Consider the following 13,920-nt stretch of genomic DNA (forward strand, 5'->3'; position numbering starts at 1 on the left):
TTCACACATAAAGCACACGCCTGTGCAAACTATGAAAAAAATGATTTATAGTCCGGAAAGTACGGGACACTACTTTGCAAATGTTATTTCATTTAATTTTATTATTTCTGTTTATTAACACCTACAAGAGATGATGAACTTCATAATCCTGATTAATCCTTAATCCTGATTATGTGTCTTTTTTCCAAGTAATGAAATCAAAACATGTTGCTTGAGACTGCGGAATACTGTATGCATGCTTTTCTCTGCATGTGCTGGTGTCCTTCCACTTGTTTGTGCATTTTCCATCTTCCTCAAAGCTTATCTGAAGCAGCGGGGCCTTTGAATTTTATGGAGCATTGTGCGCCTGTGGTCTGAAAACATGTTTTCCTCAGTGGAGAATGGATTCTTGCACAATGTCATAGCGCCCAATTTTAAAGCATTCACCTCACTTGATATGTCATCAAATGTGTGTGTTAAGTGTTTTTTATGGGGTGTGATGAGACCAGATGCAAATGATCAACATTGTTTTTCCCAATTACTATTTTTTAAGAGTTTGTTTGTATTTTTATGTCACTGTAAATAATTAAAATAAATACATTTACAAATAGATGAAAGTCCTTGCTCAGCAGCTTCATGAGCTTGGTCTTTCCCTGCAGTTCCTGAACAGCCTCTATCATTTCCCTGGTGGCAGTAGGGGGGGGGGGGACCATTATTGTTGGGGTGGCTGGGAGTCCTGAGCAATAATCTTGGCTCTTGATGCAGTGCTTGATGTAGATGTCCTGCAAATTGGGGACAGTGATTTTGATGGTGTGCTCATATGTGTTTCGATCTGTTTTTATACCTCTATGGCCCTCAGATACTCCTCAAAATATATATTTTTGTCCTATCCGCCGTGTGCTTTGTGCACTCAGACTCTTTTTATTAATCCTTATCAGAGCTTTTTGTTCTCTCCCTGCCATATAGTTGTTCCTCGCAGCCTCATGCATTTGGTGTGGGTGGTGTGGCAAAAAAAAGTTTGGCTGAACCTTTCAAGACACTCAGTCAACCTTCCAAAATACATATAGAACTCGACATCCATACAAAAGTATATTATGTATTTGCCATTTGTTAACCAGCCCAAAACACCCACACAATAACTTGAGGATTGCATTTGCCCAATAGATTTCAAAAGATAGCTCTCAGACTTTGTCGGTGCACCTTCGTCCCAGTGCAAATGTATTTTCAGAGCAATTATTCATTTTTCAGATTCAATATTAAGATTGTCTACCTGTGAAAAGGAAAATCTATATTAATATTCATTTTAATGTTATTGTGACATGTTATGCTGAAGTGTTCAGAGTTGGTTCTCACGTTTCAGTATTTGCCCTGTAGTTTAATGAGTTTATTATTTTGTTGATGGTGAGAAAAAACGTGCATGCATTCAAATCCATGAACGTTCAGAGAGAGTGAAGTGCACAGATTATTAACTCAGATTTTATGTCCCCATGTTCTCATACACTTTGCATTTTGGTTGTAAATATTGATACGAGTCTCATATGTGGGGCCCTCGTAAAGTTTAGGAATGACTGGGTTTTTTGATTTCAAATGTCAGAAAATAATTATATATATATATTATATATATATATATATATATATATATATATATTATATATATATATATATATATATATATATATATATATATATATATATATATAATGGTTAGCATGTCCGCCTCACAGTGCAGTGGTCGTGGGTTTCATTCCGTTTATGGAGCCTGCATGGTTTTCTTCCACATTCCAAAAATATGCATGGCAGGTTCATAGAACACTCTATGTTGCCCTTAGGTGTGATCGTGATCACGGATGATTTTTTTTGTCTCTGTATTCCCTGCGATTGGCTGGCAACCAGGTCAGGATGTACACAGCCTACTGCCCAAAACAGGCTCCAGCACGGCCGCGACCCTTAGCCATCTCGTTACCTCTGTGTCACGCGTCCTAGATGCATCATTTTCCCACCAGATGCACAGTTCCAAATAATGTGTGTTTTTGGGACGGTCGCAGTTTGATAATCACCGCCATTGTTGTTTTGATCTCGCGTTAAGTAATCTCATGTGACGAGATTTCCGCAATAAGAATCTTGTATGCCTGAATTATTCAAATTTTTGTAGCATTTGTTTATAAGAAATAAACCTATTATCAATGTGTATTGTTGGTGTTTGTGTTATTATCATATGCAATTCAATAAGTAGACCATTTCAGAATTCGAAATTTGGTCCTCTCTAAATGCATAATGGGACTCATACTTTTCTCAGCGAGAAACGATCAGAAAATCATGGGAGGACAAGCCCCTACATGGGATGTACCACCGGACCATAACTGAACTGGCCTATCTCAAGAAGTTCTATCAGTGGCTAGAGAGGGCTGGCCTGAAGGACAGCACAGAGGCACTCGTCCTGGCTGCTCAGGAGCAGGCCCTGAGCACCAGAGCCATTGAGGCCCAGATATACCACACCAGACAAGACCCAAGGTGTAGGTTGTGCAAAGAGGCACCTGAGACGATCCAACACATAAATGCAGGGTGTAAGATGCTGGCAGGGAAAGCCTACATGGAACGCCATAACCAGGTGGCTGGCATAGTCTACCGAAACATCTGTGCGGAGTATGGACTGGAAACCGCAAGGTCAAAATGGGAAACACCTCCGAAGGTGGTGGAGAATGATCCTGTGGGACTTCCAGATCCAGACTGACAAGATGGTAATGGCAAACAAACCAGATATCGTGATCATAGACAAAGGGCAGAAGAAAGCCATTGTAGTGGATGTCGCGGTCCCAAGTGACGGTAACATCAGAAAGAAGGAACACGAGAAACTACCAAGGGCTCAGAGAGGAGCTGGAGAGAGCCTGGAAGGTAAAGGTGACAGTCGTGCCTGTGGTGGTCGGAGCACTCAGGGCAGTGACCCCCAAACTAGGTGAGTGGTTGCAACAGATCCCGGGAACAACATCGGACATCTCAGTCCAGAAATGTGCAGTGTTGGGAACAGCAAGGATACCACACAGAACCCTCAAGCTTCCTGGCCTCTGGTAGAGGACCCGGGCTGAATGAGGGACGGACACCACCTGAGGGGTGAGACGAGGATTTTTTTTTTAATGTATATACGACAGACAAGACGGCCCTGCAGTCGCGTGATTGACTGCCTGATGTTTACTGAGTGATGAATAGACACCCAAGTGAAGATAATGCCACAAAGAAGAGCCAGACTTGGTCCTGAATCTGAGGCTGCTCGTTTTATTTTATCTGGAGTCAACAAACCTAGCTGAAAAGCACAATGGATCAATGATTATAAAGCCACCAAGTGTTCGGATCCTGACTGAACCTTCTAGAGACTAAGAAGGGAGTGAGAGATCCACTTCATCCTTACAAAAGACACCCAGTGTTGGGATCTTAACTGAACCTTCTGGAGACCAAGAAGGGAGCGAGAGATCTGCTTCATTCATTCAACAGACACCCAGTGTTGGGATTTTAACTGAACCTTCTGGAGACCAAGAAGGGACAGAGAGATCCACTTTATCCATACAACAGACACCCAATGTTGTGATCTTAACTGAAGCTTCTGGAGACCAAGAAGGGAGCTAGAGCTCCACTTCATCCATGCTACAGACACCAGGTGTTGGGATCCTGACTAAATCTTCTGGAGACCAAGAAGGGAGTGAGAGATCCGCTTCATTCATTCAACATCAGAGCGAGTGCCAGCGTGAGCGTTCGTGTGCAGAAGCGAGCGAGAGCCAGCGGAAGCAAGAGTCAGCGTGAGCGTTGGTCTGGAGCTTCGACGGCGGTCGAGCCGTTGGGTCCAGCGAGGACAGCTGGAGTCCACCACCAACTGGCTGAAAGGTGAGCCCAGCAGCAGCGGCAGCGAAGTTCATTCGACTGCCGCGGCAGTTCAACCCGGGGACGCAACAAACCACTTGCCACGCCAGCGACATCCGGGTCGGCAACAAACCCACTGGACACGTCACCAGCGAGCATACAACCGGCTAACAAAAAAAAACCCGGTAAGATGCCACCCCAAACAAAAGCAAGATGCAAAGCAGGACGGGGAATTGATAACACTCTTGCAAGTAAATGAACTACTCCAGCAACAACAACAGCAGGAACACTTTAAAGGATTCGTCAAAATGATACTTGAGTCAACAAACACACGACTAGATAGCATTTCCAAGTGCAAGAAATAAAAATCAGCATCAGCTTCACCCAAAAGGAACGTAGATGAGATCAAAAAACAGCAAACTAAGGAAACCGATCATTGTAAAACCATGCTGACTGAAATATATATTGACTGACAAGATGGAGTACTTGGAAGGACAGTCCAAAAGAAATAACCTGGAAATTGATGGAATTGAGGAAATACAAGGAGAAACGTGGACTGAAACGGAGCAAAAAGTCCAAAAATCTTCAAGGAGCAACTGCAAATAAAGGAGACAATTGAGGTCGAAAGAGCCCATTGCACGGGAAGACATGAACTGGGGAGACCTCGACCGAGGCCAGTTGTGGTAAAATTTGAGAAATACAAGGACAGGACATGGATTCTACAGAGAGCAAAATATATAAAAGGCACCAAAATCTACATCAACGAAGACCTCACTGATGCCATGCGTCAAAAAGAAAAGAACTGCTCCCAAAATTAAACGCTGCAAGAGACAAAGGGGAACAAAATTAAACGCTGCAAGAGACAAAGGGGAAATTGCCTACTTGAGGTATGACAAACTCGTAGCCTACCCTCGCACCAGTACACCAACACAACAGGATCGACTTCGACATCCATTCTAAGAACTGTTCACCACAAGATAAAAAACGTTGCCTTTACTGAAAAAGGAAACAAACACCAAACACATGAACTTCCAAACCTTTGATTATGCTGACGAAAAGACATTCGACCTTGAGAACAACTTGGTCCCGGACAATTATTTCTTCAATTATAATCACAGCACAACAAACTCCGAGTATTACACGGATGAAGAATTTAACATAAATGTAGAACTGGAAAATACACTTTCAATAATACACTTAAACAGTAGAAGACTCAATAAAAACTTCACAAAAAGTAAAGAATACTTGACTAAATTTAATAAATTTGAAATAATTGCCATATCAGAAACTTGGCTTGACAATGAAAAAACAAGTGACATGAGAATTGAAGGATATGAAATATTTGCAACAAATAGGGAAAACAAAAAAGGAGGGGAGGTTGCAATATATGTAGACAACGCTCTACGGTGCAATAAAACCTGGTTGACTTCAAAATCGCCCAATTAATGTACAAGGCACACAATCATCTCCTTTGCCCAAACATCCAGAAATTCGAGAAAGCTGTTATAATTTAAGGGGTACTGACCTATACAAAAAATCCAAAACACAAACTAAACATCAAGCAAAGGAGTGTATCTGTAACAGGTGTAAATCTGTGGAACAATTTTGGAACGGACCTGAAAATGAGTAACTCGCTTGTTGAGTTCAAAAATAAATTCAAGAGAGTAGTACAAAAAAATTACATAAATCAGAATTAAGTTGATAACATTTGATAAATTTGTAAAATATAGAAATACGTCAGAATTACATTGATGAATGAAATGAAAAGTAGTATCTGTTATGAATGAGAAAATCGACATATAAAGGTGTTAGAATGAGTATAAATAAATTGAAGGTTGTATAATTAGATGATAAGTATAGTAAACATATGGGTAAAGGCACTTGGTGATATGTAGACTTTTTCCTTTTTTCTGTATTGAAAAATGATTAATTCACATATATAACAAGGGGTAGGACTGTATAATTTTTTTACTTCTTCCTACTCTGAACATATAATTTGTGATGACAATTTTCTTTTCCTTATTTATTATTATTGTTATATCTTGCTTGCTTTCACTTTTTGCCAACTTGTTGCAGTGTTGTATATTTTATATGTTTAATAAACAATAAGCAAACAAACAATATGTGTGCGTGTGTGTGTGTGTGTGTGTGTGTGTGTGTGTGTGTGTCATTAAGATACATTGTTGTATGGCTAGGACTATATTTATACTAGCAATGGACCAACAGGCAACATCTTGAATCTGTCCCCTTTTATTCTTTAAATTTGACGTCAATTTTCCTGTGGTCCCATTCAAATGCTGCTTTTGGAGTTTTTTTTTTGCTGTTGTTGTTTGTTTGTATGTTTGTTTCTTTTAACTTTGTTGTTTGCTCTTATTTTGATGTAATTTTGAATACTGCTGCTGTGACAATTTAATCTCAATCATCCATCCATCCATCCATCTAGCCTACTGCCCGAGACAGCTGGGATAGGCTCCAGCACCCCCCGCGACCCTAGTGAGGATCAAGCGGTTCGGAAGATGAATGAATGAATGAATCCATCCATCCACGGTGTTTGTCTCTCTGTCTGTCTGTCTGTTGGCACCCTTGGGTTGATCCTGGGTTAATTAAGTGGTCTTTTTTTTTTTTTGTGAAGCGATAACATAATATTGGGTAACAGCGATGACAAGATAGAGGTAGATGAGGTAGAGAACCAGTGGGCTGTGGAGATAATGGGAACAGATAAATGAAGAATTCATGACGAAGGCTGAATATCAGCTCAGTTCATGACTAATACGACTATACTCAGTGGGTAGTGCAGAGCTGACACAATTAGAACAGGATTGCTCACACATTCAAATTCACAAGCATTACTTCAGGGCTGCAAGGTCCCAGCACAATAGACCCAGGCAAACCAACTGAGGTCGCCAGCCAAATCACGATTGATTCGGCTTGTATCCATGCAAGGCTGCATTTTATACAGCGCGGCCACTTTCAATACTATACACTCAAAAACTCTCATTCCCTTTTAGGTACAGTATGATTGCCCTCAATAGGCCTCATTAATAGGTTAAAACTTGGCACTATTCACGATAAGTAATGTCATTATTTGTTTATATTTTGCTTCTCGTCACGGTTTATTCCTCACCCTGAAAATTATATGAACAAGTGTCAGAACTGTTTAATGTGGAACACAGTTTTTCACAGGCATTGTGTAGGAGGATCACACAAAGCTAATTCTGCAGCAACTGTGTTTGACATAACTTCTTTCTGAAGTTTTAGAATTATTGCTGACATTTGCATGGCTTAAAAAAAATCAGATTATTATTATTTTTTTTTTAAACCCACCCTCCATATAGAATGTGCGCTCACTGTTCGTCATTGGCCCCCAACCTTTTTTGCCCCACGGACTGGTTTAATATTTTCGAGATCGGCCTGTAAGGCCGGATAAATACAACAAAATAATATGATATGACCTGCATGAAATCTGTGGTATTTCTAAACATAATAATAAACACAAACATATCTGTCCTATGGTAACGTTTAAACGTGCCTTCAAATTAAGGTATCGCAAATACAAAGTGCATGAAAAATACGACTCACCATATATACAATCCTATTTGCTTTATATGCAGAGTGTGCATGGTGCATGGGAATCTCACATTGAGATAAATCAGTATTTTAAGTAGGACTCCAGACAGTTTTCTGTGTTTTTTTTTTTCCCCAAGATGGCGCCCGAGTAGGCAGCCTTCGGCAAGTGCTCTTCAAGAGCCTTGCTTTTTTGTTCTTTTTTGCTGTTTTTGTCTTTTGTTTTGTCACATGTTGTTTGTTGTTTCATTGTGTGGACCTGATATGGACTGTTTTCAGCGCTTTTTGGCCATGACATTCGTCAAAGGAGCAGTATCTGTGCTTGGTGGTTGCGCCTTCTCGGCAGCACGCCTGTACCAGCACAGATTTTGATTGGGAGGAATGTCGGCTCCATTGACTGTCGGTGCTGGACAGACCTGGGGCGCTTGTGTTTTTTGCGCCAGTAATGGGCAGCATTTTTCACAACCCCGATTTGTTCAGTGGCTATGTCAGCGCTGATGGACAGTTGGCGTTGGTGCGGCTGGATTGATGGCCGCTGAAGTTGAGGATGAGGAGAGAGGAGCGTTGGTGCAGAGCGCCGATGCGTATTTGGAACCGTGAGTCGCCGCTTGCAATTGAAATGGATTTCCATGGGACAGGAGAAGTGAACCAATCTCTTTTTTCGTCAATGGATGCTACAGCTTCTTGTTGACTTTGAAACTTAGCTTGTAGCCGACATGTGCACATTTTGAGCATGACGTCTCTGATCCAGTGGTTAAAGGACACTTTGATTCTCTCCTCTTTTATCTCAAACCGCTTCAAACAACAAAGCGTGTGACGAAAAAGTGGTTAGGACTGCACGACTGTCCGTGTTTTATGTTATGTGTTGTGTTTATTATTTTACTTTATGTTAACTGTTTTGTAAAGCGCTTTGTTACAGCTGCCGCTGTTGTGAAAGCGCTATATAAATCAGCATGTATTGTATTTACAGTGGCGCGTGATTACATCACCGGAAGTTGTTAGCGCTCAGCAGTTTGCAAATGCAACTTGTGATCAGACCTGTTGCGCTCTATCTTTTATCGTTATGATTCTCATTCAGAGTTTGCTTCGTGTTCAATTCACAGAGGGCACGAGCAAAGAATAGGAATCTAGGAGCGCCCAGGGAAGCACTTTCATCCAGCCGCACCAACGCCGACTGTACAACAGCGCCGACATAGCCACTGAACAAAACGGGGTTGTGAAAAATGCTTCCCATTACTGGCGCAAAAAACACAAGCGCCCCAGGTCTGTCCAGCACCGACAGTCAATGGCGCCGACATTCCTCCCAATCAAAATCTGTGCTGGTACAGGCGTGCTGCCGAGAAGGCGCAACCACCAAGCACAGATACTGCTTCTTTGACGAATGTCGTGGCCAAAAAGCGCTGAAAACAGTCCATATCAGGTCAACACGATGAAACAACAAACAACATGTGACAAAACAAAAGACAAAAACAGCAAAAAAGAACAAAAAAGCAAGGCTCTTGAAGAGCACTTGCCGAAGGCTGCCTACTTGGGCGCCATCTTGGGAAAAAAAAAAATAATTTAATTTAAATTTAACGTTTACCTGTTTTATTTAATTTTTTAAATATTTTTTTGTGAAAATGAGACTGATGAGATTATTAGTGTGCAGTGTATATTAACACAAAAAATATATTACTGAGATGTACAAAGACACAAAAATGGTTGTTTTTTTCTTCTCTACACTCGTCGGATCTACTTGGGACCTGTCTTAGATCTACCGGTGGATCAGGATCTACCTAATGGGCACCCCTGCTGTAGACCAACCCGCGGCTCGTGAGCCGCATACTGGTTCAATGCGGCTCCCGGGCTTTCACACGACAGGCATTGGAAGTGGTGATGCCATTCAAACGAAGGTGCTAAATACACAGAGAGTACTACATTAGCCTATCATCAATCCCAATACTTGATTGACATGGAGGACAACCAATCAGATGACTGCATCATCGCTCATGCGCAAACAACCCCTGTAAGCGCTAAGCTAGTCAGCAAGTTACCTCTCATTTTAAGGCAGGGGTGCCCAATACGTCGATCAGAATCGACCGTGAGCCAGCGAACTGGTCCCAAATAGACCGCAAGGGGTGGGAGGAGGATACGGGTGGGGGAAAAAAAAAACATTTGTTTGTATCTTTAGCTTTCATTCATTTTCGGCCCGTCCCGACTGTTGCTCATCGTGGTGGTCGTGCATATGTGCGCGAGTGCACTCGTGGGCACCCGCGTGAGTGCGTACGTGCGAGTGTGTGTATGCTTGCACGTGCGCGATCGGGTCGTTCGTGTGAAGTGGGTCGCTTCAAAAGTCGATCTTTGGCCAAAAACGTGTGTGTCTGGGTGCGTGTGCACGGGCGAGGAAGGGTATGATGTGGCTCTTTGCAGTAACACACTAAAGAAATTGGCTCTTCGTCTCTCACTGGTTGGCCACCCCTGCTGTAGAGGAAGGTAAGAGAGAATCCGGCAAGTTTTCAAAACAAAACATCTTTCAATTCAAAAATAAATAAAATGGAAGTAAAGTAAGTTATGTATTCTTTCTGCATGGCCCGGTACCAAATGACCCAGGGACCTCTACCGGCCCAGGGCCCCAGGGTTGGGGACGATTGCTGTACTTTATATAAGTAGGAAAAGTAGTAGTCCATCCACCAGGTGCTTGGAAATCAGAGGTGGAGGAGAGCTGCTCTTGTCTAGTGTTAGGGTGATGACAAATCCACGCACCCGATTTACTGTATATCGTGTAGGTATTAGACATGCAGAGACGAAAGCGGACTTTCCTGAAAATTCCGGAAAATATTTTGATATATAGAAAATGATTTAACTGACATCTATTGCACGTATGTCAGCATGCCTGTCTACCTGTTTGCAACATCATTGCGCTGGGGCCGTACCTGGCCGATCACGCAAAGACACGCGCGTGCGTACATGTTCGTGCTGAGGCACACACAGCAGAGATCAGTGGATTATTAAGTGATGAGGCGTAGAAAAAAAAGTAGTGTGTTTCCGGTAACATGAAATTTCAGCATAGGGTCGGCAGGTCGGACAAAGTTTTTTTTTTAAATCTTTTTTTTCATCAAAAATGTAAACAAAATCACCATTAAACAAAAGAAGAAGACATTGAACCCGCTGCTCCGCAGCCGGCGCCGCCGCCACCAATTTAGTTTTCTTCCCGTTTCCGCCGGCGTCCTCCCCCGCCCTCAGTGTTTACTCGGCCCGTGGTGTTCATCAAATAGTTCGCTGTTTTTTTTCTCGATACATTAATGGATGCTATTTTCTTAACATTGCGGTGAGAGCATGCAGTTGTAATACAGAAAACACGGTTTAAACTGTCATCGCAGATCGCGGCCGCCGCCATGTTTCAATGTTGTTGACAGACGACAGGGCAAATGACGCACGCGCTCAACTTGAATATTGGGAGAGTTTGCACCGATGTAAACCCTCTGCACAAAAATGTAGAGGGTTGTTTGAAAAAAAAAAGTCGACCGTAAAGTTTTTTTTCGACGTAGAAATTCTTGGTCGGTCGAGTTACTGGAAACACACTACTTTTTTTTTTCTACGCCTGAGGCGCGCTTCGCTTGAGTGGTATCACGACAAGCAAAACAACGAACTCAAACGCGTGCTCGTTCAATGTTTTCAACTAATATCCAGATTAGTTTTAGGCAATTTTTGCTCAATTTTCCAGAGGAACTTTCATGAAAATGTGAAAATCGGAATTCCGGGAAAATCAGGAGGACTTTCATCACTGGACACGGTGAAAAAAAAAGCATTAATTGAGAAAGGGTTTTAAAAAAATGAAAGATTGACGGTGGGCAAGGTTTTAGCTTCTGCAGTGTGTGCTCAAGGAAATTGCCATACAGGATTAGCGGAAAGGCCATGCAACTGGCCACAAAGCTTTGGTTCGTGTTACAACCACCCCCATAGTTACAGAGATGTTCCCCTCTTATGTAATAAATAAAATATACCTGAAAATATACTCGGACTAAATGCTCAGCATGGATTTGAAGCAAAGATAGTAGATTATTTTAAAATTAAGATTACGGTTGTGTATTGTTTGAATGTGAATAATTTTGGTTCCGATTCCGGTCCTCACAATTCTTGATTCCAATTCTTAAAAAAAACAAACCTAAACTAAAAACAAAACGGATGAAGCAAGCCAGAGTTATTGTACTTTTTGCTGTTACTATGAGTAACTCAAAGGGGTGTTTTAACTAGTGTATTGATTTTCCATGAGTGCTTTATTTTTGAGAACCTCGTGAAAAATACAATAATATAGCAGTTACTTGGAGCATGCTACTGAACATCGATCGATGGGCTAACTTAGTGTTGCTTTTCTTCAGGAAGAAAAAATATAGATGACAAACACAAAGCTGCATTTGAGGGGCAAGCAAGGAAATGTATTGAATGCAAGCACCCGATGGGGTGTGTATGTATAGCCTATAAATGGATGTGAATGCTGTATATGCTACAAGACAAATCAGGGATGGGCAAGCAATTTTGCAAAAGGGCCACATGAGAAACTGGAACGTTTGCCAAGTCAACATTCTAATTTCAACTTTGTGTATATTTTTAATTGATTTAGAAAAAAGCTTCTTTCAATAAATTGCCACATATGTAAATATGGTATGTGTTCATTCATTCATTCATCTTCCTAACCGCTTGATGCTCACTAGGGTCACGGGGGGTGCTGGAGCCTATCCCAGCTGTCTCCGGGCAGTAGGCGGGGGACACCCTGAATCGGTTGCCAGCCAATCGCATAGCACACAGAGACGAACAACCATCTACGCTCACACTCACACCTAGGGACAATTTAGAGCGTTCAATCAGCCTGCCATGCATATTTTTGGAATGTGGGAGGAAACCGGAGCACCCGGAGAAAACCCACGCAGGCCCGGGGAGAACATGCAAACTCCACACAGGGAGGCCGGAGCTGGAATCGAACCCGGTACCTCTGCACTGTGAAGCCAACGTGCTAACCACTGGACTACCGGGCCGCCCATGGTATGTGTTATTATTTGGAAATAAAAACTAAACAAAACGACCAGTGTTCATTAAAATTACATCATTACACTTGAAAAATAACAATTTTTTGCATGAACAGCCAGCTGATATGAGCAATTCCTCATCATGAGTCCCAAATATAATATAGAACGTGATGTATAATGATAGTGTGATGACTAAAAATAATCTTGACATGTATATAAAATGGTAACTTTGCATGCAGGCCAAATCTTGGTCCTCTTGCCCCACTGTGCAGGAAGTAAGAATGTTGTGAACATTCAGACCACCGCAGTCATTTTTGATGGTCTCTTTTTTGGAAAATTTGTTGCTGAGTGGTTGGAAAAATTGCTAGATAATGGGAAAATGTCGCTAAATTGGCAGCGCCGCAGGCACAAGTCATAGATGTGTACAAGCGTGCAAATAAAATAAAAGCACAACTTTAAAACTAAGCGCCACATATTTTACATTTTGACTTCATGGTCAGTGTGAGGGCGGGACAAAGATTGCAGGCGGGCTGATGTGGCCCCTGGGCTGTACTTTGCCCAAATCCGAGCAACATATTAGCTGTCTTTTGCATTTGTGATTTGACTCACTGCTTTACTTCCAGTTTAACGTGTTGGCTCAATGTTGTTATTAGATCTACCCGATACTAATGTCAGAACCTGCGGATGGCGAGTGACGCCACAGTTGGGGATATCTGAGGGAAGAGCCCAGTGTACACCCTGAGTCACCGCTGCGACCTGCGTGTACCCTGTTTGGTCACCTGATAGGAATTGGGCGACGGGGCCGATTGGGAAGAGGAGAGGACGGCGGGTACGAGCCCCGCCATGCACCTGTGCCGCGACTTTGTTAGTGGGAGGGGCCTGCACCACACACAGACAGGTCCTTCTTTGTTCATGCTTCTTCCGCGCAGCTAACTAGAAATTGAGCACTGACATTTTAAAATCTGAACGATTCTGGGAGAACCGTAATCTTAGTCTTGTGTCCATTCGATTCCTGTTCATAGATGCCCAAGCCTCATTAGGATACATCTTTAGTTCCCTGCCTGTATCACCTACGTGAGTGTGGAAAACATTATAACTTAAGTACAAATAAGGCATTTGTGAATGGCATTGTACCTCTTGGGGAGTGATGTCTCCATGTGATGCTCGCCACTGGCCGACCCATCGCAAAGCACATCAGATTGACGTTGCTGCCTTCATTTACTGTGATGTCCTTCGATATATTAGTGATCCTGGCAGGTACTGAAAAGAGAAATGGCAAATTATGACTGACTACGAAAGAAATGGCATGTGAGCGATGGGTACTCTAAACCACATGAATAAAAAAAATCATAAATGAGGTTGAAAATAACTGCTGGTTTGGGACTCAATTAGCCCGCACTAGATGATAAATTCAGTGACACATGACTGACTTCCTTTATTAGGATAATTCGTAAAATGGTCTTTTGACAGCCATCCATCAATTTTCCGATCCGCTTATCCTCACAAGGATTGCAGGGCATGCTGT

The 13,920-nt window shown here is 42.2% G+C and overlaps 2 protein-coding genes across 3 annotated transcripts in view; one reads left to right on the top strand and one right to left on the bottom strand.

Annotated features, from left to right (window-relative positions):
• Window positions 1-13,920, top strand: part of LOC127587820 (uncharacterized) — a 270,103-nt gene that overhangs the window by 124,014 nt on the left and 132,169 nt on the right. The window lies entirely within an intron of this gene.
• The window catches only part of opcml (opioid binding protein/cell adhesion molecule-like), a 162,877-nt gene that overhangs the window by 56,769 nt on the left and 92,188 nt on the right, over window positions 1-13,920 (bottom strand). For both annotated transcript variants that reach the window (XR_007958862.1, XM_052046286.1), the window contains exon 3: window positions 13,530-13,655. Coding sequence is in view for 1 of the 2 variants with exons in the window: in XM_052046286.1 (XP_051902246.1) it covers window positions 13,530-13,655 (126 nt within the window). In the remaining variant the exon portion in view is untranslated. The remainder of the gene's footprint in view (window positions 1-13,529; window positions 13,656-13,920) is intronic.

Source organism: Hippocampus zosterae, chromosome 16 (assembly GCF_025434085.1).
Source record: "Hippocampus zosterae strain Florida chromosome 16, ASM2543408v3, whole genome shotgun sequence".
Taxonomy (NCBI): Eukaryota; Metazoa; Chordata; class Actinopteri; order Syngnathiformes; family Syngnathidae; genus Hippocampus; species Hippocampus zosterae.